General features: G+C 47.1%; 3 protein-coding genes across 3 annotated transcripts; 1 reads left to right on the top strand and 2 right to left on the bottom strand.

Annotated features, from left to right (window-relative positions):
- Window positions 1-908: 908 nt before the first annotated feature.
- Window positions 909-3,818, bottom strand: LOC135441867 (protein spinster homolog 1-like; the record flags this gene model as incomplete). The annotated part of the gene is made up of 3 exons (XM_064701422.1): window positions 3,629-3,818; window positions 2,300-2,365; window positions 909-1,072 (listed from the first exon to the last, which is right to left on the bottom strand). Coding segments are annotated over exons 1-3 (420 nt in total), but the record flags the coding sequence as incomplete, so codon positions are not given.
- A 2,655-nt stretch (window positions 3,819-6,473) lies between these two features.
- Window positions 6,474-15,815, top strand: LOC135441869 (myosin regulatory light chain 11-like). The gene is made up of 7 exons (XM_064701424.1): window positions 6,474-6,546; window positions 8,594-8,686; window positions 10,031-10,106; window positions 11,374-11,546; window positions 12,793-12,860; window positions 13,720-13,768; window positions 15,324-15,815. Exons 1-7 carry the CDS (start codon window positions 6,544-6,546, stop codon window positions 15,426-15,428), a joined length of 567 nt encoding a protein of 188 aa, XP_064557494.1. The 5' UTR covers window positions 6,474-6,543; the 3' UTR covers window positions 15,429-15,815.
- Window positions 15,816-17,494: 1,679 nt separating this feature from the next.
- On the bottom strand, window positions 17,495-24,267 carry CDIPT (CDP-diacylglycerol--inositol 3-phosphatidyltransferase). Its single transcript, XM_064701423.1, has 6 exons — window positions 24,126-24,267; window positions 22,925-23,059; window positions 21,600-21,753; window positions 19,877-19,958; window positions 18,735-18,816; window positions 17,495-18,189 (listed from the first exon to the last, which is right to left on the bottom strand). The coding sequence occupies exons 1-6, from the start codon at window positions 24,175-24,177 to the stop codon at window positions 18,035-18,037; spliced, it is 660 nt and encodes a 219-aa protein (XP_064557493.1). The 5' UTR covers window positions 24,178-24,267; the 3' UTR covers window positions 17,495-18,034.
- Between the last annotated feature and the right edge of the window lie 359 nt (window positions 24,268-24,626).

The raw sequence follows: 24,626 nt of genomic DNA, 5'->3' as shown, positions 1-24,626 counted from the left end.
CCCCAATGTCCTGAAGTGTCTCCAAATGTGCCCAGGTGTGACCCCAGGTGTGTTTTCGGTGTGACCCAGGTGTGCCCAGGTGTGCCCAGGTGTGTCCCTGACCCCCAGGTGTGACCCCAGGTGTGTTTTGGGTGTGCCCAGGTGCCCCCAGGTGTGCCCAGGTGTTTCCTCAATGTCCCCAGATGTGTCCAGGTGTGCCCAGGTGTATCCCAGGTGTATCTCAGGTGTACCCAGGTGTATCTTAGGTGTATTTTGGGCGTGCCCAGGTGTGCCCAGGTGTGCCCAGGTGTATCTCAGGTGTGCCCAGGTGTACCCAGGTGTATCTCAGGTGTATTTAGGATACTCCCAGGTGTGCCCAGGTGTGCCCAGGTGTGCCCCTCACCTGCGGGGGCACAAAGCTGGTGGCCAGGGTGACCCCCGACCACAGCGCCAGCCCCAGGTGTGTCCCAGGTGTGCCCAGGTGTACCCAGGTGTATCTCAGGTATAACCAGGTGTGCCCAGGTGTGCCCAGGTGTATTTTGGGTGTGCCCAGGTGTATCTCAGGTGTGCCCAGGTGTGCCCAGGTGTATCTCAGGTGTATTTTGGGTGTGCCCAGGTGTGCCCAGGTGTGTCCCAGGTGTGCCCAGGTGTGCCCAGGTGTGCCCAGGTGTATTTTAGGTGTGTTTCAGGTATCTCAGGTGTGTCCAGGTGTACCCAGGTGTATCTCAGATATAACCACGTGTGCCCAGGTGTGCCCAGGTGTACCCAGGTGTATCTTAGGTGTATTTTGGGCGTGCCCAGGTGTGCCCCTCACCTGCAGTGGCACAAAGCTGGTGGCCAGGGTGACGCCCGACCACAGCGCCAGCCCCAGGTGTGCCCCAGGTGTGCCCAGGTGTATTTTGGGTGTGCCCAGGTGTGCTCAGGTGTGCCCAGGTGTGCCCAGGTGCGTTATTTACCTGCGGTGGCACAAAGCTGGTGGCCAGGGTGACCCCCGACCACAGCGCCAGCCCCAGCGCCAGGAGCCGCTTGCGGCTGTGCCGGTCCCCGAGGAAACCAAAGAGCGGAGCCAGCACCAGGTAACTGCTGATGAACACTGGACAGGTGAGATACAGGTGAGCAAAAATTAAATTAATTAATTAAAAAAAAATTCCCAAAAAAATTCCCAAAAAAATCCCCAAAAAAATGACCCAAAAATGACCCAAAAATGGAAAAAAAATGAAATAAAAACATCCCCAAACTGCTGATGAACACTGGACAGGTGAGACAGGTGAGCAAAAATTAAATTAATTAATTAAAAAAAATTCCCCAAAAAAATTCCCAAAAAAATCCCCAAAAAATGACCCAAAAATGATGCAAAAAATCACCCAAAAATGGAAAAAAATGAAATAAAAACAGCCCCAAACTGCTGATGAACACTGGGCAGGTGAGATACAGGTGAGTGAAAATTAAATTAATTAATTAAAAAAAAATTCCCAAAAAAATCCCCAAAAAATCACCCAAAAATGACCCAAAATCACCCAAAAAAATGACCCAAAAATGACCAAAAAATGACCCAAAAATGGAAAAAAATGAAATAAAAGCACCCCCAAACTGCTGATGAACACTGGACAGGTGAGATACAGGTGAGCAAAAATTAAATTAATTAATTAAAAAAAATTCCCAAAAAAATCCGCAAAAAAATCCCAAAAAAATCACCCAAAAATGACCCAGAAATAAAAAAAATGAAATAAAATAAAATAAAATAAAATAAAATAAAGTAAAACAAAAGAAAAACAATTAAATAAAAAATAAAAATATAATAAATGAATATAATAAAAAAATAAAATAAAACAAACAAATAAAAAATAAATATATAAGGAAATATATAATATAATATATAATAAATATATAGTATATATAAATATAATAATAAATATATAATAATATATAATAAAAATAGATTAAAAAAATAAAATAAAAAAATATAATAAAATAAAAAATAAAACAAATAACCCAAAACTGCGGATGAAAACCGGGACAGGTGAGATACAGGTGAGCAAAAAATTTAAATAAATAAATTTAAATAAATTTAAATAATTTTAAATAAATAAATAAATAATTTTTTAAAACAATCCCCCCAAAAAACCCAAACCAAAAATTCAATCCCTTCCCAAAAATCCCCCAAAAATCAGATCGGACCCCCAAGGAATTGTGGGACAGGTGTGGGCGTGGCCAGGGAGGGGTGGGCGTGGCCAGGGAAGGGGTGGGCGTGGCCAGGGAGAGGTGGGCGTGGCCAGGGGAGGGGTGGGCGTGGCCAGGGGAGGGGTGGGCGTGGCCTCACCTGTCTGCAGGAGGCCGGAGCTGCTGTCGCCGATCCCGAAATAATCCTCGACCTCGGGCAGCACACCTGGGGGCGGGGCAACGGTGGGACACGCCCACAAATCAACGGGACACGCCCACAAATCACCGGGACACGCCCAGAAATTCCCATGACACGTCCACAAGTAAACAGGACACACCCACAAACAAACGGGACACGCCCACTAATAACGGGGACATGCCCACAAATGCATGGGGGAGGGGCAACTATTGGACACGCCCACAAATAACCAGGACACGCCCACAAATAACTAAGACACGCCCACAAATCACTGGGACACGCCCACAAATTCCCATGACACGCCCAAAAATCCCAGGGACACGCCCACAAATAACCGGGACACACCCACAAACACCTGAGACCACGCCCACCCACACACCTGGGGGCGGGGCAACGATGGGACACGCCCACAAACCATGGGACATGCCCACAAATAACTGAGACACGCCCACAAATCACTGGGACACGCCCACAAATAACCAGGATATGCCCACAATTAACTAGGACACGCCCACAAATGCATGGGGGAGGGGCAACTATTGGACACGCCCACAAATAACCAGGACACGCCCACAAATAACCGGGACACGCCCACAAACCATGGGACACGCCCACAAAACACCAAGACACGCCCACAAATAACCAGGATATGCCCACAAATAACTAGGACATGCCCACAAATGCATGGGGGAGGGGCAACTATTGGACACGCCCACAAATAACCAGGACACGCCCACAAACCCCTGGGACACGCCAGAAATCCCTGGGACACGCCCACAAATGCATTGAGGGAGGGGCAACTATTGGACACGCCCACAAACACCTGAGACCACGCCCACCCACACACCTGGGGGCGGGGCAACGATGGGACACGCCCACAAATAACCGGGACACGCCCAGAAATCTGTGGGACACTGTCTGTGCAATTAAGAAGGTTAATTAAGCACTAATTAGCCCCACCCCCATTAATTAATTACCTGCCACAGTGAATCTGTCCATGTAATTAAGTAAATTAATTAAGCACTAATTAATTACCTGCCACAGTGAACCTGTCCATGTAATTAAGCAGATTAATTAAGCACTAATTAATTAGCCCCACCCCCATTAATTAATTACCTCCCAGGGAGAATCCATCCATGTAATTACGCCAATTAATTAGGCACTAATTAATTACCTGCCATGGTGAACCAATGCACATAATTAAGTAAATTAATTAAGCACTAATTAATTACCTGCCACGGTGAACCAGTCCACGTAATTAAGTAAATTAATTAAGCACTAATTAATTACCTGCCACGGTGAACCGGTCCATGTAATTAAGCAGATTAATTAAGCACAGCACGGCCACGCTGAGGTGGGGGCGGGGCGGAGGGGGCGGGGCTTTGCCCGCGGGGGGCGGGGCCGGCTCCGGCTGTGGCCCCGCCCCCACCGTGACGTCATCGGGGCGAGCCAGGGTGGGGGAGGGGCTGGGGGCGGCCATGGGGGGGGGGGGAGGGGCTGGGGGGGAGAGAATGGGACAGAATTAATTAAAAATAACGAAATTAAACCCAAAAATAACAAAATTTAACCCAAAAATATCGAAATTTAACCCAAAAATAACCAAAATTCACCCCAAAAATACCAAAATTTACCCCAAAATAAACTAAAATTTACCTCCAATCAGCAAAATTTAACCCAAAAATAACAAAATTCACCAAAATAAAAAAAAGTTACCCCCCAAATCAGCAAAATTTACCCCAAAAATACCAAAATTTAACCCAAAAATATCAAAATTTAACCCAAAATATCAAAATTCACCAAAATAAAAAAATTTACCCCAAAATCAGCAAAATTTACCTCAAAAATACCAAAATCAACAAAATTTCCCCCAAAAAATCCCCAAATTTGCCCCAAAATCACCAAAAATTCACCCAAAAATACCAAATTTAACCCAAAATCCCCGTATTTACCCCAAAAATACCAAAATAAAAAAATTTACCCCAAAATAAACTAAAATTTACCCAAAAATACCAAAATTTCACTCAATAGCAAAATTCACCCCGAATTCACCCCTGAAATACCAAAAGGAACAAAAATTTACCCAAAAAACCCCCAAAATTCAACAAAAATCCCTCAAAAAAAACCCCAAAATTCACCAAATTCACCCTAAAATTCACCCAAATTTACCCAAAACCCCCAAATTTTTACAAAAATTCAGGAAAAATCCTCCCCAGGACCCCTCAAATCCCAAAATTCCCACCCAGGACCCCCCAAAATTCCCCAAAAAATCAAAAAAAATATTTTTTAAAAAATCCCAATTTTCCCTTTATCATTTCTGAATTTTTCCCCAAAATTCCCACCCGGAACCCCCCAAATTCCCCCCAAAACCCCAAAATTCCCCCAAAATCTTCTCAGGGATCCCAAACATTCCCGAATTTCCCCCAAAATTCCCGAATTTACCCCAAAAATTCCCAAAAATTCCCGGATTTCTTCCGGAATTTCCCCCCCCAGATCCCAAAAGTCGCGTCCGGAACCCCCAAATTCCCCCTAAAATCCCCCAAACCCCCCCAAACTCCTTCAAACTCCCCCGAAATTCCCGAATTTCCCTCAAAATTCCCGAATTTTCCCGAATTTTCCCGATTTTTCCCCAAATTTTCCCGGGATTTTCGCTGCCGGTACCTCCGCCGGGCCCCTCACGTGACCGCGCCCCTTGCCACGTGACCGCGCGGCCCTCACGTGACTTCCCCATACCAAACCCCGCCCACGCCTGGCGCTGATTGGCTGGAGCCCCCAAACACCGCCTTTCTATCCAATTCTCGCTTCTGATTGGCTGAGACGCCGATAGCGGCGGGATCTCGGCGCTGATTGGCTGAGGGGCGGGGCCTGACGAAGGGGGCGTGGCCAAGGCGCCGCTTCGGAGCCGTCTGGGCCAAATTTGGACCAGTTTAAACCAATTTAAACCAATTTAAACCAGTCTAAACCAGTTCAGCCCAGTTTGGGCCGAGTTTGGGACCAGTGTGGGACCAGTTTGGGACCAGTTCAGCCCAGTTTGAACCGGTTTAATCCAGTTTGAGCCCTGTTTGTCCCAGTTTATCCCAGTTTAAACCAGTAAGGACCCGTTTGGGACCAGTTTGAGCCCAGTTTGCGCCGTTTTCTCCAAGTTTAGACCAGTTTGGAACCGGTTTTGTCCCAGTTTGGGCCCAGTTCCCCCAGGGCCCTTCCCAACCCCCCCGGCCCTCCCAGTTCAGACCAGTTTGGACCAGTTTGGTCCAGTTTGGACCAATTTCGGCCCAGTTTGAGCCCAGTTTAACCCAGTTCAGCCCAGTTTGAAAGAAACCCAGTGACCCGTCCCAGTTTAAACCAATTTTTGACCAGTTTGGACCAGTTTGATCCCAGTTCAGACCAGTATGGACCAATCTGGGACCAGTTCATCCCAGTTTGTCCCAGTTTAACCCAGTTTGGACCACTTTAAACCTGTTCAAACCGGTTTTTTTGACCAATTTAAACCGGTTTAATCCAGTTTAACCCAGTTTAATCCCAGTTTGTCCCAGTTTAACCCAGTTTGGGCCACTTTAAACAAGTTTTTGACCAATTTAAACCAGTTTGGACCAGTATGTCCCAGTTTGTCCCAGTTTGGGCCGCTTTAAACCAGTTCAAACCGGTTTTTTTGACCACTTCATCCCAGTTTAATCCAGTTTGGACCAGTTCAAACCAGTTTAATCCACTTTGGACAACTTTAAACCAGTTCAAACCGGTTTTTTGACCAATTTAAACCAGTTTGGACCAGTATTTCCCAGTTTGTCCCAGTTTGGGCCGCTTTAAACCAGTTCAAACCGGGTTTTTTTTACCAATTTAAACCAGTTTATTCCAGTTCAAACCAGTTTGTCCCAGTTTATTCCCTCCCCCCCCGTTTCCCCCCCCCTCTTTCCCCCCCCCCCCCCCCCTTTCCCCCCCCCCCCCCCCCCCCCCCCTCTTTGTGTGGGGGAGGGGCAGCGGCAGGTGCGGGGTGGTGGGGGAGGGGCGGTTTCTATTTTGGGCCTCTGCCCCTTTAAGGGAACCCTTTGGGGGCGCTCTGGGGGGGTGGGGGAGGGGTGGGGGAGGGGCCGCCCCCCCCCGCCCCCCCCCCCCCCCAATGGGGGTCCATAAAAGGCGCGCGGAGGCTCCGGAGCCCCCCGGGAGACCCCGAGGGAGCGGCGAGAGGAGAACGGAGAGGAGAGAGCGCGGCCATGGTGAGGGGGGGGAGGGGAGGGGAGGGGAGACCCCCGGGACCCCCGGGATTTACCCCAAAATTAACCCAAAGTTACCCCAAAAATTGACCCAAAATTACCCCAAAATTTACCCCGAAATTACCCTGAAATTTACCCCAAAATAACCCTGAAATTTACCCCAAAATTAACCCCGAATCACCCTGAGATTTACCCCAAAATCACCCTGAAATTACCCCAAAATTTACCCCGAGACCCCCGGGATTCACCCGAAAATTACCCCAAAGTCACCCTGAAATTACCCCAAAATTAACCCCAAAATTACCCTGAAATTACCCCGAATTTACACCAAAATTTACCCCAAAATAACCCTGAAATTACCCCAAAATTACCCCAAAATAACCCTGACATTTACCCCAAAATTCACCCCAAAATTTACCCCGAGACCCCCGGGATGCGCCCCAAAATTAACCCAAATTAACCCAAAATTAACCCAAAATTAACCCAAAATTACCCCAAAATTTACCCTGAAACTACCCCAAAATTAACCCAAAATAACCCTGAAATTTACCCCAAAATTAACCCAAAATATCCCTGACATTTACCCCAAAATTTACCCCAAATTTACCCCAAATTTACCCCAAAATTTACCCCAAAATTAACCCAAAATAACCCTGAAATTTACCCCAAAATTTACCCCAAAACCCCCGGAATTTACCCCAAAATTAACCCAAAATTACCCCAAAATTTACCCTGAAATTACCCCAAAATTAACCCCAAAATTAACCCCGAAACCCCCGGGATTCACCCCAAAATAACCCTGAAATTACCCCAAAACCCCGGGATGCGCCCCAAAATTGACCCAAATTTACCCCAAAATTAACCCCAAAATTAACCCAAAATTACCCCGAAACCCCCGGGATTAGCCCCAAATTAACCCAAAATTACCCTGAAATTACCCCGAATTTACCCCAAAATTTACCCCGAAACCCCCGGGATTTACCCCAAAATTAACCCAGAATTACCCTGAAATTACCCTGAAATTACCCCAAAATTCATCCGAAAATTAACCTCGAGACCCCCGGAATTCACCCCAAAATTAACCCAAAATTACCCCAAAATCACCCTGAAATTACCCCAAAATTAACCCCGAGACCCCCGGGATTCGCCCCAAAATTAACCCAGAATTACCCTGAAATTACCCCGAATTTACCCCAAAATTAACCCCAAAATTAATTATTTAATTAATTAATTAATTAAACACCCGAAACCCCCGGGATTCACCCCAAAATTAACCCAAAATAACCCTGACATTTACCCCAAAATAACCCTGAAATTTACCCCAAAATTTACCCCAAAATCTGCCCTGAATTTACCCTAAAATTAACCCAAAATATTCCTATAATTTATCCCCAAAATTTACCCCAAATTTACCCCCAAACCCACGGGATTCACCCCAAAATTAACCCAAAATCACCCTGAAATTTAACCCAAAATTTACCCCAAATTTACCCCCCAATCCCCAGAATTTACCCAAATCTACCCCAAAATTTACCCCCAAATCTGCCCTGAAATTACCCCAAAATTAATCCAAAATAACCCTAAAATTTGCCCCCCAAAATCACCGGAATTTACCCCAAAATTCCTAAAATTTATCACCAAAATTTACCCCAAAAATCCCCGGAATCTACCCCAAAATTTACCCCAAAATAGCCCCAAAAATCCCCGGAATTTATCCCCAAAATTTACCCCAAAATTCACCCCAAATTTACCCCCAAAATCCCCGGAATTTACCCCAAAATTTACCCCCAAAAATCCCCAAAAAATCCCGAAAACTCCCAAAAAAATTCCCAAAATCCAAGATTTTTCCCCCATTTTCAGGCCCCCAAGAAGGTAAAAATCCCCCCAAAATTTCCCAAAAAAATCCCCAAAAATTCCCTTTAAAATCCCTCAAATCCCCCAAAAAATCCCCAAAAAATCCTCAAAAAATCCCAAAAAATCCCTGAAATTCCCCCAACCCCCAAAATTCCCAAAAAAACCCCAAAATTTGGGATTTTTGCCCCGTTTTCAGGCCCCCAAGAAGGCGAAGCGACGCGCGGGCGCCGAGGGCAGCTCCAATGTCTTCTCCATGTTCGACCAGACCCAGATCCAGGAGTTCAAGGAGGTGGGGGCGGGGCCAAAAGGTGGGGGAGGGGCTTAGAAGGGTGGGGGAGGGGCTAAAATGGGGGGAGGGGCAAAAATCCCGGCGGATTTAGGGCAAAAAATGGGGGAGAAATGGCCAAAAATGGTTAAAAAGGGGCGGGGCTAAAAATGGGGGAGGGGCTTAGAGAGGTGAGGAGGAGCTAAAAAGGGGGAGGGGCCAAAGTGGGGGGAGGGGCAAAAATCCCGGTGGATTTAGGCCAAAAAATGGGGGAGAAATGGCCAAAAATGGTAAAAAAGGGGCGGGGCTAAAAATGGGGGAGGGGCTTGGAGAGGTGAGGAGGAGCTTAAAAGGGGGAGGGGCTAAAGTGGGGGGAGGGGCAAAAATCCCGGCGGATTTAAGGTGAAAAATGGGGGAGAAATGGACAAAAATGGTTTAAAAGGGGCGGGGCTAAAAAGGGGGGAGGGGTTTAGAGAGGTGAGGAGGAGCTAAAAATGGGGAGGGGCTAAAGTGAGGGGAGGGGCAAAAATCCCGGCGGATTTAGGCCAAAAAATGGGGGAGAAATGGCCAAAAATGGTTAAAAAGGGGCGGGGCTAAAAATGGGGGAGGGGCTTAGAGAGGTGAGGAGGAGCTAAAAAGGGGGAGGGGCTAAAATGGGGGGAGGGGCAAAAATCCCGGTGAATTTAGGCCAAAAAATGGGGGAGAAATGGCCAAAAATGGTTAAAAGGGGGCGGGGCTAAAAATGGGGGAGGGGCTTAGAGAGGTGAGGAGGAGCTAAAAAGGGGGAGGGGCTAAAATGGGGGGAGGGGCAAAAATCCCGGTGGATTTAGGCCAAAAAATGGGGAAGAAATGGCCAAAAATGGTTAAAAAGGGGCGGGGCTAAAAATGGGGGAGGGGCTTAGAGTGGTGAGGAGGAGCCAAAAAGGGGGAGGGGCTAAAGTTGGGGGAGGGCAAAAATCCCGGTGGATTTAGTCCAAAAAATGGGGGAGAAATGACCAAAAATGGTAAAAAAGGGCGGGGCTAAAAATGAGGGAGGGGCTTAGAGAAGTGAGGAGGTGCTAAAAAAGGGGAGGGGCTAAAATAGGGGGAGGGGCAAAAATCCCGGCGGATTTAGGCCAAAAAATGGGGGAGAAATGGCCAAAAATGGTAAAAGGGGCGGGGCTACAATAAAAGGGGCGGAGCTTATAGAATTGTAGGCGGGGCTTAAAGCAAGCGGGAGGAGTTTCCACTTTTAAAACCGCCCCAAAATCCCCAAATTTTTCCCATTTTTTCCCGGATTTTTTTGGTTTTTTTTTCCTGGGAGTGGGCGTGGCCATGACGCCCCTCCCCCATGATGCCCCGCCCCCTTTTTTTTGCCCCGCCCCCCAGGCGTTCACGGTGATCGATCAGAACCGGGACGGGATCATTGATAAGGACGATCTGCGCGAGACCTTCGCCGCCATGGGTGGGTGGAGCCTGAAAAGGGGGCGTGGTCACGGCCAGGGGGGCGTGGTCAGCTCTGGGGGCGTGGTCTGAGTGGGTGGGGTTTGAGGGGAAATGGGGGCGGGGTTTGGGGAAAGAGGGCGGGGCTTCAATGGAATGGTGAGGATTAAGGGGTTGGAGGGAAGGGGAGGGGCTTGACAAAAAGGGGCGGGGCTAAAATAGAAGGGGTTAATGGAAGGGGGAGGGGCTTAAAGGGAACAGGGAGGGGCTTGAAGGAAAGGGGGAGGAGATAAAAACAAAGGGGAGGGGCTTAAAGGGAAAGGGGAGGGGCTTAAAGGGAAAGGGGAGGGGCTTAAAGGGAAAGGGGAGGGGCTAAAGAAAAGGGGGAGGAGATAAAAACAAAGGGGAGGGGCCTAAAGGGAAAGGGGAGGGGCTTAAAGGGAAAGGGGAGGGGCTTAAAGGGAAAGGGGAGGGGCTTAAAGAAAAGGGGGAGGAGATAAAAACAAAGGGGAGGGGCCTAAAGGGAAAGGGGAGGGGCTTAAAGAAAAGGGGAGGGGCTTAAATGGAAAGATTACGGGAAGAGGAGGGGCTTAAAGGGAAATGGGAGGAGCTTAGAGGGAAGGGGAGGGGCCTAAAATTTAAGAGGATTAAGGGGAAGGGGAGGGGCTTAAAGGATAGGGGAGGGGCTAATGGAAAGGGAGTGGCTTAAAGGAAATGGGAGGGGCTTAAGAAGAAAGGGGAGGGGTTTCATAGAGGTTAATGAAGGGGCGGGGCTTGGACAGAGTAAGATTAAAAGGGGAGGGGCTTAAAGAGAGTAGGAGGGGCTTAAATGGCAGGGGGTGGGGCCTAAAAAGAAAGAGGAGGGGCTTAAGTGTGGTGTGTGAAAGGGGGAGGGGCTTAAGCAGGGAAGGAATGCAATGGGAGGGGCTTAAAGGGAGTGGGAGGGGCTTAAAGGGGGTTAATGAAGGGTGTAAAATTAGAAGGGGAGGGGCTTAATGAGAGTGGGAGGGGCTTAATTTGAGTTTAAAAAATCGGAGTGGCTCATATGAAGGGGCGTGGCTTTGCTATTTAATAAAGCGGGCGTGGCTTAGAGGGGGTGTGGCCTGCCCAAAGTGGGCGTGGCTTAACTTCCGGCTTATTACGCATGAAGGGGGCGGGGTTTGATGGTTCTGGGCGGGGTTTTAATGGGAGTGGGCGGGGTTTTAATGTGGTTTGGTGGGTGTGGGCGGGGTTTGTGAGGGTGTGGCCGTTGTGGGCGTGTCCCGACGTGGCCACGCCCCCTAATTTAGGCCGGCTGAACGTGAAGAACGAGGAGTTGGACGCGATGATCAAAGAGGCGTCGGGGCCAATCAACTTCACCGTGTTCCTCACCATGTTTGGGGAGAAACTGAAGGGTGAGGGACCCAAAATGACCCAAAATCTGAAAAATTCACCCCAAAATATCCAAAACAGCGAAAATCCCGTTTAAAATAACCCAAAATAACCCAAAATAATTTAAAAATAACCCAAAAATAACCCAAATTCCACCCAAATTAACTTCACCGTGTTCCTCACCATGTTTGGGGAAAAACTGAAAGGTGAGGGACCCAAAATGACCCAAAATCTGAAAAATTCACCCCAAAATATCCAAAACAGCGAAAACCCCGTTTAAAATAACCCAAAATTACCCAAAATAACCCAAATTTCACCCAAAAATAACCCAAATTAACTTCACCGTGTTCCTCACCATGTTCGGGGAGAAACTGAAGGGTGAGGGACCCAAAATGACCCAAAATCTGAAAAATTCACCCCAAAAATATCCAAAACAGCGAAAATCCCGTTTAAAATAACCCAAAATAACCCAAAATAACCCCAAAATAACTCAAATTACACCCAAATTAACTTCACCGTGTTCCTCACCATGTTTGGGGAAAAACTGAAAGGTGAGGGACCCAAAATGACCCAAAATCTGGAAAATTCACCCCAAAAATTACAAAATAGCGAAAATCCCGTTTAAAATAACCCAAAATCACCAAAATTCCACCCAAAATTTAAAAAAATCACCCCAAAAATGCTCAATATTGAGCCCAAAAATGCCCCATAATTCAGCTCAAAAATGTCCCAAAATTCACCGTAAAAGTGCCCCAAAATTCACCCAAAAATGCCCCAAAATTCACCCAAAAATGCCACAAATTCACCCCAAAATTTGCCAACATTCACTCCAAAAATGTCCCAAAATTCAGCCCAAAAATGCCCCAAAAATGGCCCAAAATTCACCCCAAAATTGCCCAAAATTCACCCCAAAAATGCCCAAAATTAACACCAAAAATATCCCAAAATTCAGCCCAAAAATGCCCCAAATTCACCCCAAAAATGCCCAAAATTCACCCCAAAAATATCCCAAAATTACCCCAAAACTGCCCAAAATTCACCCCAAAAATGTCTCAAAATACCCCAAAATTCCGCCCAAAACCCCAAAACTCCCCCTAAAAATGCCCAAAATGTCCTAAAATACCTCAAATTCCCCCCAAAATGTCCCAAAATCCAAAAAATTCACCCCAAAATCCCCAAAATTCACCCCAAAATCCAAAAAATTCACCCCAAAATCCCCCCGGGGTGTCTCCCCCAAGCCCCTCCCCCTTTCCCCCTTTGGCCCCTCCCCCTTTGGCGCTGACCACGCCCCCTTTCCTTTGGCCCGCCCTTGCGGATCCCGGACTCCCGCTTTAAAGTGCGGACCCGACGGAAGCGTCAATCAAACTTGTGAGTGGGCGGCTAAAGGGGGCTGCCTGATGCCGTGGTTAAAGGCGGGCCAATAATGGAGGGCCAAAGCAGAAGGATCTTTATGTGAAATTGGGGGCGTGGCCTAAAGGGGGCGGTGCCTGAGTGGGCGTGCTTAAGCAGGTGGCAGGGGCCTAAAGGAAATGGGGAGGGCCAAAGGGGGAGGAATCTTAATTGGTTGTCCCAATTCAATTAAAAGAGATTGGGAGTGTGGGCGTGGCCTAAAGTGGGGCGTGGCCTAAATGGGGACAAAAGGGGGGGCCAAGGAGAAATGGGGAGGGGCCAAAGGGGGGAGGGGAATCTTTAATTGGTTTGTCCCAATTCAATTAAAAGGAGATTGGGAGTGTGGGCGTGGCCTAAAGTGGGCGGGGCGGTAAAGGGGGGCGTGGCCAATGGGTGAGGGGAATTATGGGTGTCCAAAATCAATTAAATTGTGATTGGGGTGAGGGGGCCTAAATTGGGGGGTAGGTTGGGGAGGGGAAACAATTTGGGCGGGATTGGGGATAGGGGGGAATTTGGGAATTTGGAGGGCAATGGGATTGGGGGGGGAAATGTTTGGGCGGGAATTTTGGGGAATTTTGGGGAATTATGGGGTTGGGGGAAATTTGGGGTGGGGGAATTTTTGGGGAATTTTGGGGAAATTTTGGGGAATTTGGGGGAATTTTGGGGGAAATTTGGGGAATTTTGGGGGAAATTTGGGGGAATTTTGGGGAATTTGGGGGAAATTTGGGGAATTTTGGGGGAATTTTGGGGAAATTTTGGGGGGATTTTGGGGGAATTTTGGGGAATTTTGGGGGGATTTTGGGGGAATTTGGGGGAGGGGTCCCAGGGCTGTTTTGGGGTGACCACGCCCCCTTTCACTCTGGCCCCGCCCCCAGCCTGGAGGAGCTGCTGACGACGCAATGCGACCGCTTCACCCCCGAGGAGGTGAGAGGGGAAAAGTGACCCCAAAAACGGCCAAAAACAGCCCAAAAATCAGCCCAAAAATCGGCCCAAAAATGGCCAAAATGAGCCCAAAAATTGGCCCAAAAATCGGCCCAAAAATCAGCCCATAAATGGCCAAAATCGCCCCCAAAATGGCCAAAATTTCCCCAAAATTGGCCCCAAAATGGCCAAAATTAGCCCCAAATATCGGCCTAATAATCGGCCCAAAAATGACCAAAATAACCCCAAAAATTGGCCCAAATATGGCCAAAATCACCCCAAAAAAAGGCCTAAAAATAGCCAAAATCAGCCTAAAAAATTGGCTCAAAAATGGCCAAAATCAGCCCCAAAATTGGCCCAAAAATGGCCAAAATCAGCCCCAAAATTGGCCCAAAAAAGGCCAAAATAGGCCTAAAAATTGGCCCAAAAATGGCCAAAATCAGCAAAAAAATTGGCTCAAAAACCGGCCCAAAAAAGGGCCAAAATCACCTTAAAAACTGGTCCAAATATGGCCAAAATCAGCCCCAAAATTGGCCTAAAAATCGGCCCAAAAATGGCCAAAATCAGCCCCAAAATTGGCCCAAAAATGGCCAAAATCAGCCCCAAAAATCGGCCCAAAAATCAGCCCAAAAATGGCCAAAATCAGCCCCAAAATTGGCCCAAAAATGGCCAAAATCAGCCCAAAAATCGGCCCAAAAATCGGCCCAAAAATGGCCAAAATCAGCCCAAAAATTGGCCTAAAAATCAGCCCAAAAATGGCCAAAATTGCCCCCAAAAATTGGCCCAAAAATGGCCAAAATCAGCCCAAAAATTGGCCCAAAAATCGGCCCAAAAATGGCCAAAATCAGCCCCAAAAATTGGCCCAAAAATGGCCAAAATCACCCAAAAATCGGCCCAAAAATCGGCCCAAAAATGGCCAAAATCACCCCAAAAATTGGCCCAAAAATCAGCCCAAAAATGGCCACAATCAGCCCCAAATTGACCCAAAGATGGCCAAAATCAGCCCCAAAAATCGGCCCAAAAATGGCCAAAATCACCCCAAAAATTGGCCCAAAAATGGCCAAAATCAGCTCAAAAATTGGCCCAAAAATGGCCAAAATCAGCCCCAAAATTGGCCCAAAAAAGGCCAAAATCAGCCCCAAAATTGGCCCAAAAATGGCCAAAATCAGCCCCAAAATCAGCCCCAAAATCAGCCAAAAAATGGCCAAAATCACCCCAAAATTGGCCCAAAAATCACTTTAAAATCAGCCAAAATCAGCCCAAAATCACCCCAAAATTCTCCCCAAATTTGCCCAAATTTCCCTCCAAAATTTCCCCCCAAAAAAACCAAAATTCACCCCAAACATTCCCAAAATCTCCCCAAATTTCCCCCTAACATTGCCCCAAAATTAAGGAAAAAAAATCTCAATTTTTGACCTAAAATTCCCTCAAAAATCGCCGAAAAATCACCAAAAATCACCCAAAAATCGCCAAAAAATTCCAAAAAAATTCCCAAAAAATTCCCAAAAAATTCCCAAAATTCCCAAATTTCCCAAATTTCCCGATTTTTGCGTTTCAGATCAAGAACATGTGGGCGGCGTTCCCGCCGGACGTGGCCGGGAATGTGGATTACAAGAACATTTGTTACGTCATCACCCACGGCGAGGACAAGGAAGGGGAGTAAAAACCCCAAAAATCCACAAATTCTTCCCCAAAAAATATTCAGGAATTTACCCCAAAATATTCTGGAATTATCAAAAAAAATTTCAGGAATTTTGCTCAAAAAATTCGGGAGTTATCGCTAAAAAATCGGGGAATTTATATCAAAAAAATCAAGAATTTAATCAAAAAATATTTGGAATTTCAGCCCCAAAAAATCTGGGAATTCACCTCAAAAAAATCAAGAATTTAGTCTGAAAATATTCAGGATTTCAGGCCAAAAAATGTGGGAATTTAGCACCCAAAAAAATGGGAATTCACCTCAAAAAAATCGGGAATTTAGTCAGAAAATATTCAGGATTTCGGCCAAAAAAATTCGGGAATTATCCCAAAAAAATCTGGGAATTTATCTCCAAAAAATCAGGAATTTAGTCCGAAAATATTCAGGATTTCGGCCCAAAAAATTCGAGAATTATCCCAAAAAAATCTGGGAATTTATCTGAAAAAAAATCAGGAATTTAGTTCCAAAATATTCAGGATTTCAGGCCCAAAAAATCTGGGAATTTATCTCCAAAAAATCAGGAATTTAGTCCGAAAATATTCAGGATTTCGGCCCAAAAAATCTGGGAATTCCACTTTAAAAAAATTTGGAATTTACTGTAAATATCTGGGAATTTGCCCCAAAAATCTGGGAATTATTCCCAATAAAATTTAGGAATTCTCCCGGAAATATCTGGGAATTTATCTCGAAAAAATATTCAGGAATTCCCAAAAAAATCTGGAATTCCATCAATAAAATTTGGGTTTTATTCACAAAAAAAATCTGGGAATTCGCCTCAAAAAATGCAGGAATTATTCCCAAAAATAATCAGGAATTCCTGACAAAAATCTGGGAATTCACCTGAAAAAATCCAGGAATTATCCTCAAAAAAATTCAAGAATTCAGCCCAAAAATTTGGGAATTTTATCAAAAAATACCTCGGAATTAACACCAAAAATCCTGGAATTTCCCGCCAAAAAATTTGGGAATTTCTGCCAAAAAAATCTGGGAATTCTTCTTTAAAAATCCTGGAATTCCTGCAAAAAATAAAAAAAAAAATTGGGAATTCCCAGCAAAAAAAAAATCCAAGAATTCCTAAAAAAAAAAAAATCTGGGAATTCCTGAAAAAATTTGGGAATTCTTTTTAAGAAAAAATCTGGAATTTTCCCTTTAAAAAAGTCCTGGAATTGTTGGAATTTGGGGTTTTGGGCAATAAAATTTTGGGGTTTTTGAGTTTGAAATTTGGGATTTTTCTTGGAATTTTTGGGTTGGAAATTTGGGATTTTTCTTGGAATTTTGGGTTGGAAATTTGGGATTTTTCTTGGAATTTTGGGTTGGAAATTTGGGATTTTTCTTAGAATTTTGGAGGTTTTTGGGTTGGAAATTTGGGATTTTTCTTGGAATTTTGGGTTGGAAATTTGGGATTTTTCTTGGAATTTTGGGGGTTTTTGGGTTGGAAATTTGGGATTTTTTGTGGAATTTTTGGGTTGGAAATTTGGGATTTTTCTTGGAATTTTGGGGATTTCGGGGTTGGAAATTTTGGATTTTTCTTGGAATTTTTGGGTTGGAAATTTGGGTGGAATTTCAGGATTTTGGGACGGAATTTTGGGGTGAAATTTAATTGATTTGTTAATTGGAATTTTGGGGGGTTTTCCCATTTCCCGCCCCTCCCCCCTCACAAACCACGCCCAAAAAGGGGCGGGGCCAAACAATCTTTATTCCATTGTGGGCGGGGCTTGAAGGTGACCACGCCCCCTTTCCCCACCCTCACAAACCACACCAACAAAGGGGGGGCGGGGCCAAACCATCTTTATTCATTGTGGGCGGAGCTTGGTGGTGACCACGCCCCCTCCCCCTCAAAACCACACCCAAAAGGGGCAGGGCCAGATATCCTTATTCCATTGTGGGCGGGGCTTGAAGGTGACCACGCCCCCGCCCCCCCTCACAAACCACATCCAACAAAGGGGGGGCGGGGCCAAACCATCTTTATTCCATGGTGGGCGGAGCTTGGTGGTGACCACGCCCCCCACAAACCACATCCAACAAAGGGGGCGGGGCCAAACCATCTTTATTCCATGGTGGGCGGAGCTTAGTGGTGACCACGCCCCCCACAAACCACATCCACAAAAGTGGGGGCGGGGCCCAAATAATCTTTAATTCATTGTGGGCGGAGCTTGGTGGTGACCACGCCCCCCACAAACCACATCCAACAAAGGGGGGGCGGGGCCAAATCGTCTTTATTCCATTGTGGGCGGAGATTGGTGGTGACCACGCCCCCATAGACCACATCCAAATAAAGTGGGGGCGGGGCCCAAATCATCTTTAATTCATTGTGGGCGGAGCTTGGTGGTGACCACGCCCCCTACAAACCACATCCACAAAAGTGGGGGCGGGGCCAAATAATCTTTATTCCATGGTGGGTGGAGCTTGGTGGTGACCACGCCCCTACAAACCACATCCATCAAAGGGGGCGGGGCCAAATCATCTTTATTCCATTGTGGGCGGAGCTTTGATGTGACCACGCCCCTTTGGTTTCAGAGGAGGGGATTTTTTTTTGCAGAGGGGGCGGGGCCGGAAGTTGTGGGCGGGGCTCAGGAGCCTTTCCGGGCCCGCTCGGCCGCGTCCAGGGCGGCCACGCCCCTCAGGGCCCCGCCCAGCTGCAGAAGGTTCAGGAAGGATTTGAGGGCGGCCAATGGGGCCGAGAGCCAAAGGAGGAGCCGGAACAGCCCCGGCCAGCCCGGAAGTGCTGCGGGAAAACCGGAACAAACCGGTCAGAACCAGTACAGACCAGTATAAACCAGTATAAATTAAAAAAAACTAAAAAAACCCCAAAAAAATGGCAAAAACCCCAGAAAAAATGGTAAAAAAAACACTTAAAATGAGCTCAAAACCAGTTAAAACCAGTTTGAAACCAATTAGGGACCAGTATAAACCAGTATAAACCAGTACAGACCAGTACAGACCAATATAGAGCAATATAAATTTAAAAAAAAACGAAAAAATGGCAAAAAACCCAGAAAAAATGGTAAAAAAACCAGTTAAAACGAGCTCAAAACCAGTTAAAACCAGTTTAAAATTAATTAAGGACCAGTAAGAACCAGTTAGAACCAGTACGGACCAGTATGGACCAGTACAGACCAGTCCAAACCAGTATAAACCAGTATAAACCAGTATAAACCAGTAAAAACCAGTATAAACAAGTCCAAACCAGTATAAACCAGTCCAAACCAGTCCAAACCAGTCCAAACCAGTCCAAACCAGTATAAACCAGTATAAACCAGTATAACTCACGTGCTGGGCCCTCTCCCCAGTACAGCAGGTACAGGCAGCAATGGAATCCCTCATTTCCGGCGCACAGCAGGAAGAGGAGGGGCTGGGGGCGTGGCCAAAGGGGGCGTGGCCAGGAAAAAAAAGGGGGCGGGGTTAGTTTGGGTAGGGACACGCCCATTCCCAGTTTGGGCCCAGTTTTTCCCAGTATATCCCAGTATAAACAAGTCCAAACCAGTATAAACCAGTATATCCCAGTATATCCCAGTATATCCCAGTATAACCCAGTATATCCCAGTATAAACCAGTATAAACCAGTATAAACCAGTATAAACCAGTATAAACCAGTATAAACCAGTTAAACCAGTATATCCCAGTATATCCCAGTATAACCCAGTATAACCCAGTATATCCCAGTATAACCCAGTATAACCAGTATATCCCAGTATAAACCAGTATAACCCAGTATAAACCAGTTAAACCAGTATAAACCAGTATATCCCAGTATAAACCAGTCCAAACCAGTATATCCCAGTATATCCCAGTATACCCCAGTATAACCCAGTATAACCCAGTATATCCCAGTACAAACCAGTATACCCCAGTATATCCCAGTATAAACCAGTATAAACCAGTTAAACCAGTACAAACCAGTATAAACCAGTCCAAACCAGTATAAACCAGTTAAACCATTCCAAACCAGTATAAACCAGTATAAACCAGTATAAACCAGTCCAAACCAGTATATCCCAGTATAACCCAGTATATCCCAGTACAAACCAGTATAAACCAGTACAAACCAGTCCCTCCCAGTATATCCCAGTATATCCCAGTACAAACCAGTCCCTCCCAGTATATCCCAGTACAAACCAGTATATCCCAGTATAAACCAGTCCCTCCCAGTATAACCCAGTATAAACCAGTATATCCCCGTATATCCCAGTACAACCAGTATAAACCAGTTAAACCAGTATAACTCAATATAAACCAATATATCCCAGTATATCCCAGTATAACCCAGTATAAACCACTTAAACCAGTCCAAACCAGCATATCCCAGTCCAAACCAGTCTATCCCAGTACAAACCAGTACAAACCAGTATAACCCAGTCTATCCCAGTATATCCCAGTATAAACCAGTACAAACCAGTTTATCCCAGTCTCACCCTGCTCTGGTAGTAGCGCCTCAGCAGGGGGTGCCCCTCCCCCCCCACGTTCTTGTGCGACGACGCCCCCTGGAGGGTGGAGCTAAAAAAAAAAAAAGGGGAGGGGCAAAATGAGAGAGGGCGTGGTCAGACAATGGACACGCCCACATCGACATAAAATCAATGGAATAATCCACATTAGCATAGATGGAGCTGAGGCCACGCCCACATTGCCATATATGAAAATAATCCAACATTAGCATATGTGGTGCTGAGGCCACGCCCACATTGCCATATATGGAAATAATCCAACATTAGCATATGTGGTGCTGAGGCCACGCCCACATTGCCATATATGGAGTGGAATAAACCATATGGAACATAGGCCACGCCCACACTGTCGTGTATGAAATATAGGCCACGCCCACAGTGCCATATATGGAGTGGAATTAACATGATTATCACAATGGATTATAGGCCACGCCCACATTGCCATATACAGAGTGGAATTAACATAATTATCATAAATGGACTATAGGCCACGCCCACATTGCCTTATATGGAGTGGAATAATCCACATTGCCATATATGGAACATAGGCCACGCCCACTTTGCCAAACATGGCGTGCAAGCCGTGACATTAGCATATATGGAAGTGAGGCCACGCCCACATTGCAATATATAGAGAATAATAATCCTAATTACCATATATTGACAATAGGCCACGCCCTCCCCTACCAACTTAAACCACGCCCCCTCCCACACAAACCACGCCCCCTCCCCACCTCTCCCATTTAAACCACGCCCCCAAATTCCCATTTTTCCCCACATTTTTCCCCAATTTCTTCGGCCCAGCCCCACCCACCTAAGCCACACCCCCTCATATTCAAACCACGCCCACTGTCACTCAAACCACGCCCCCAAACCCCCATTTTCCCCCCATTTTTTCCAATTTTTTCCCAATTTTTCATCAATTTTTCCCCAATTTTTTTCCCGCCTTTGCCCCACCCCTCGAGGCTCCGCCCACCAGTGCATGTGCAGCCAATGGCTGGCCTCCCATTAAACCACGCCCCCAAACCCTTTTTTTTCCCAATTTCTTTTCAATTTTTCCCACTTTCCTCCCATTTTCCCCCCTCCTGACCCCACCCAGCCCCACCCACTTAAACCACGCCCCCTCCCACTCAAACCACGCCCCCGTCCCATTAAACCACGCCCCCAAACCCCCATTTTTTTCCCATTTTTTCCCATTTTTTCCCCAATTTTTTCCCCTCACAGCCCAACCTTGACCCCACCCACTTAAACCACGCCCCCTCCCACTCAAACCACGCCTCCTCCCAATAAACCACGCCCCCAAACCCCCATTTCCCCCCGTTTTTTTCCCATTTTTTCCCAATTTTTTCCCAATTTTTTCCCAATTTTTCCCGAATTTTTTGCCCCACCCCTCGAGGCTCCGCCCACCAGTGCATGTGCAGCCAATGGCTGGCCTCCCATTAAACCACGCCCCCAAACCCCCATTTTCTCCCTATTCCCTCCCACTTTTTCCCATTTTCCCCCATTTTCTCCGCTCATGACCCCACCTACTTTAAACCATGCCCCCTCCCACTCAAACCACGCCCCCTCCCACTAAACCACGCCCCCAAATCCCCATTTCCCCCCCGTTTTTTCCCATTTTTTCCAATTTTTTCCCAATTTTTTCCCGATTTTTCCCCAATTTTTTTGCCCCGCCCCTGGAGGCCCCGCCCACCAGTGCATGTGCAGCCAATGGCTGGCCACGTCGAGCGCCATGCTGAGCTGGAAGAGCCCCGCCCATTGCGGGTAGAGCAGCGCCAGGTTGAGCAGCAGGCACAGCGAGCTCAGTCTGTCCGTCAGCATGTCCAACATGGCGCCCAGCCGCGACCCTGGGGGGCACAAACCGGGATCAAACTGGGAACAAACTGGGAGCAAACTGGGAGCAAACTGGGGGCGAAAATTTGGGGGGAAAAGGTTGAAATTTGGGGAAAAAAATTGGAAATTTTAGAGGAAAAATGTCAAAATTTGGAGGAAAAAACGTCAAAAGGAACCATTGGATGAATCCAAGATGGCGGCGGGGGCGGGGCCAAACTGGGAGCAAACTGGGAGCGGAAATTTGGGGAGAAAAGGTCGAAATTTGGGGAAAAAATTTGGAAATTTTAGAGGAAAAATGTCAAAATTTGGAGGAAAAAACGTCAAAAGGATCCATTGGATGAATCCAAGATGGCGGCGGGGGCGGGGCCAAACTGGGAGCAAACTGGGAGAGACTGGGGGCGAAAATTTGGGGGGAAAAGGTCGAAATTTGGGAAAAAAAATTGAAATTTTAGAGGAAAAATGTTAAAATTTGGAGCAAAAAACGTCAAGAGGAAGCATTGGATGGATCCAAGATGGCGGCGGGGGCGGGGCCAAACTGGGGTGAGACCAGTTCCAAACTGGGAGAGACTGGGGGCGAAAATTTGGGGGGAAAAAGTTCAAAATTTGAGGCAAAAAAGACAAAATTTGAGGCAAAAAAGACAAAATTTGGAGGGAAAGGCCCAAAAGGGAAATCCAAGATGGCGGAGGGGGGCGTGGCTAAATAGACACACCTATTTAGGCCACACCCCATTGAAATAATTCAGCATAAACCACGCCCACAATGACATCATCGAGAAATCAGATTGCATGACATCATCCTCATGAAGCCACACCCACAATCTCACAGGTCACGCCCACAGCCGCCATTTTGGGCCTTTCCCCATCCCCTTTTCACACTCCCAATTCCTCCCAGTTCATCCCAGTTTGTCCCAGTCTAAACCAGTACAAACCAGTATAAACCAATATAAACCAATATAAACCAGTATAAACCAGTATAAACCAATATAAACCAGTATAAACCAGTATAAACCAGTATGCACCAATGGTTTCCTACCATCAGGCGCCATCTTGGGCGGCCATTTTGGGCGGCCATCTTGTGAACTCTGGCATAGGCCGCCATTTTGAATAAACCCCTTAAACACAAAACACACCAGTCTAAACCAGTCTAAACCAGTCTAAACCAGTATAAACCAGTGTCCCCAGTACCCTGTCCGAGCATTCTGGCCGCGTGTCCGTCCACAGCGTCCAGCAGTCCGGCCAGGCCGTAGCAGGCGGCCGCAGGGCCCGGCCGGGTCGGCATCAGCCAGAAGGAGACGGCGGCCAGCAGGATGCGGGCATAGCCTGAAACCAGTATAAACCAGTATAAACCAGTATGAACCAGTATGAACCAGTATGGAACAGTACGGAGCAATATAACCCAGTATAAACCAGTATAAACCAGTATAACTCCAATTTTTTGCACCAAAACCTCCTCAAAATGGGACCCCAATTGATGCAGAGTCAGTGGATGACCAGTCTGAACCAGTATAAACCAGTACAGACCAGTAAAAACCAATAAAAACCAGTAAGAACCAGTATAAACCGGTATGGGTGGGTTTAAACCAGTATAAACCAGTATAAACCAGTAACGCTCCCAGTACAAATCCACAGAGCGGCCAAACCCTCCAGTAATCCAGTATAAACCAGTCCTCCAGACCTCCAGTTTATCAGTATAACCAGGTCCATCCAAACCTCCCAGTTTATCCCAGTATAAACCAGTCCATAAACCCCCAGTATATAACCTTCCAACTCCCAGTTCATCCAGTATAAACCAGTCCATCCACCTCCAGTTTACCCAGTATAAACCAGTATCCCAAACCCTCCAGTTATCCCAGTATAACAGTCCCTCCCAAACCCTCCCAGTTACAGTATAACCAGTCCATCCCAAACCCTCCCAGTTTATCCAGTATAAACCAGTCCATCCAAACCTCCCAGTCATCCCAGTATAAACCAGTCCATCCCAAACCCCCAGTCACCAAAACCACCCCTCCCATCCATCCCAGTTTATCCCAGTATAAACCAGTCCATCCCAAACCCCTCCCAGTTTATCCCAGTATAAACCAGTCCCCTCCCAAACCCCTCCCAGTTTATCCCAGTATAAACCAGTTCCCTCACAAACCCCTCCCAGTTTATCCCAGTATAAACCAGTTCCCCCCAAACCCCTCCCAGTCCATCCCAGTATAAACCAGTCCTCCAAACCCTCCCAGTTATCCCATAACCTCCCGTAACCAACCCCTCCCAGTTTATCCCAGTCCCCTCCCAGTTCATCCCAGTAACCCCAAATCCCCCTCAAACCCCTCCCAGTCCATCCCAGTTCCCCCCCAGTCCCTCCCAATCCCCTCCCAGTCCCTCCCAGTTTGGCGCTCACCGATCAGGTTGGGCACGAACAGGAACACGCTTGTCACGTCCTCCCCCGCCATTGGCCCCGGGACCCCCCCAAATTTCCCCAAAATCCCCGAAATTCCCCCCAAAAATCCCCCCCAAAAAATCCCCGGGCGCGGCGCGGCCCCTTTAAGAGCGCCGCGGGTCACGTGGTGCCGGAAGCGGAACGAACGCGGAGCTCGCAACCAATCAGAGAATGGCTGGGCGCGCCTGCGCCAATCACAGCACTGCGAGCAACACGTCAGCCAATCAGAGCTCGCCTAGCACAGCCGTACCCACTAGAGCCCGCCTAACAACGCCTCCACCAATCAGCGCACGGGAAACAGCCTCGCAACCAATCAGACCGCGCCTAACAACGCTGACACAGCGCAGAGCCCGCCTAGCAACGTTGTAACCAATCAGAGCGCGCCTAACAACGCCCCAGCCAATCAGCGCCGCTCTTAATCCCCGCAGCGCTTCCGCGTTAAGCCACGCCTTCTCCCGTTGC

The sequence above is a fragment of the Zonotrichia leucophrys genome, unplaced genomic scaffold (assembly GCF_028769735.1).
Source record: "Zonotrichia leucophrys gambelii isolate GWCS_2022_RI unplaced genomic scaffold, RI_Zleu_2.0 Scaffold_606_29966, whole genome shotgun sequence".
Taxonomy (NCBI): Eukaryota; Metazoa; Chordata; class Aves; order Passeriformes; family Passerellidae; genus Zonotrichia; species Zonotrichia leucophrys.
Note: the sequence above shows the minus strand (reverse complement) of the source record. Positions and strands in the feature narration are given on the sequence as shown.

Coding starts and splice junctions, on each gene's coding strand:
- LOC135441869 (XM_064701424.1), top strand. Junction 10,107..11,373: donor CGAGACCTTCGCCGCCATGG/GTGGGTGGAGCC, acceptor CCCCTAATTTAG/GCCGGCTGAACGTGAAGAAC. Junction 12,861..13,719: donor GGGGGCTGCCTGATGCCGTG/GTTAAAGGCGGG, acceptor CCCCGCCCCCAG/CCTGGAGGAGCTGCTGACGA.
- CDIPT (XM_064701423.1), bottom strand. CDS start 24,177: ATGGCGGGGGAGGACGTGACAAGCGTGTTCCTGTTCGTGCCCAACCTG. Junction 23,060..24,125: donor GTTCGTGCCCAACCTGATCG/GTGAGCGCCAAA, acceptor TACTGGTTTCAG/GCTATGCCCGCATCCTGCTG. Junction 21,754..22,924: donor GGCCAGAATGCTCGGACAGG/GTACTGGGGACA, acceptor TGTGCCCCCCAG/GGTCGCGGCTGGGCGCCATG.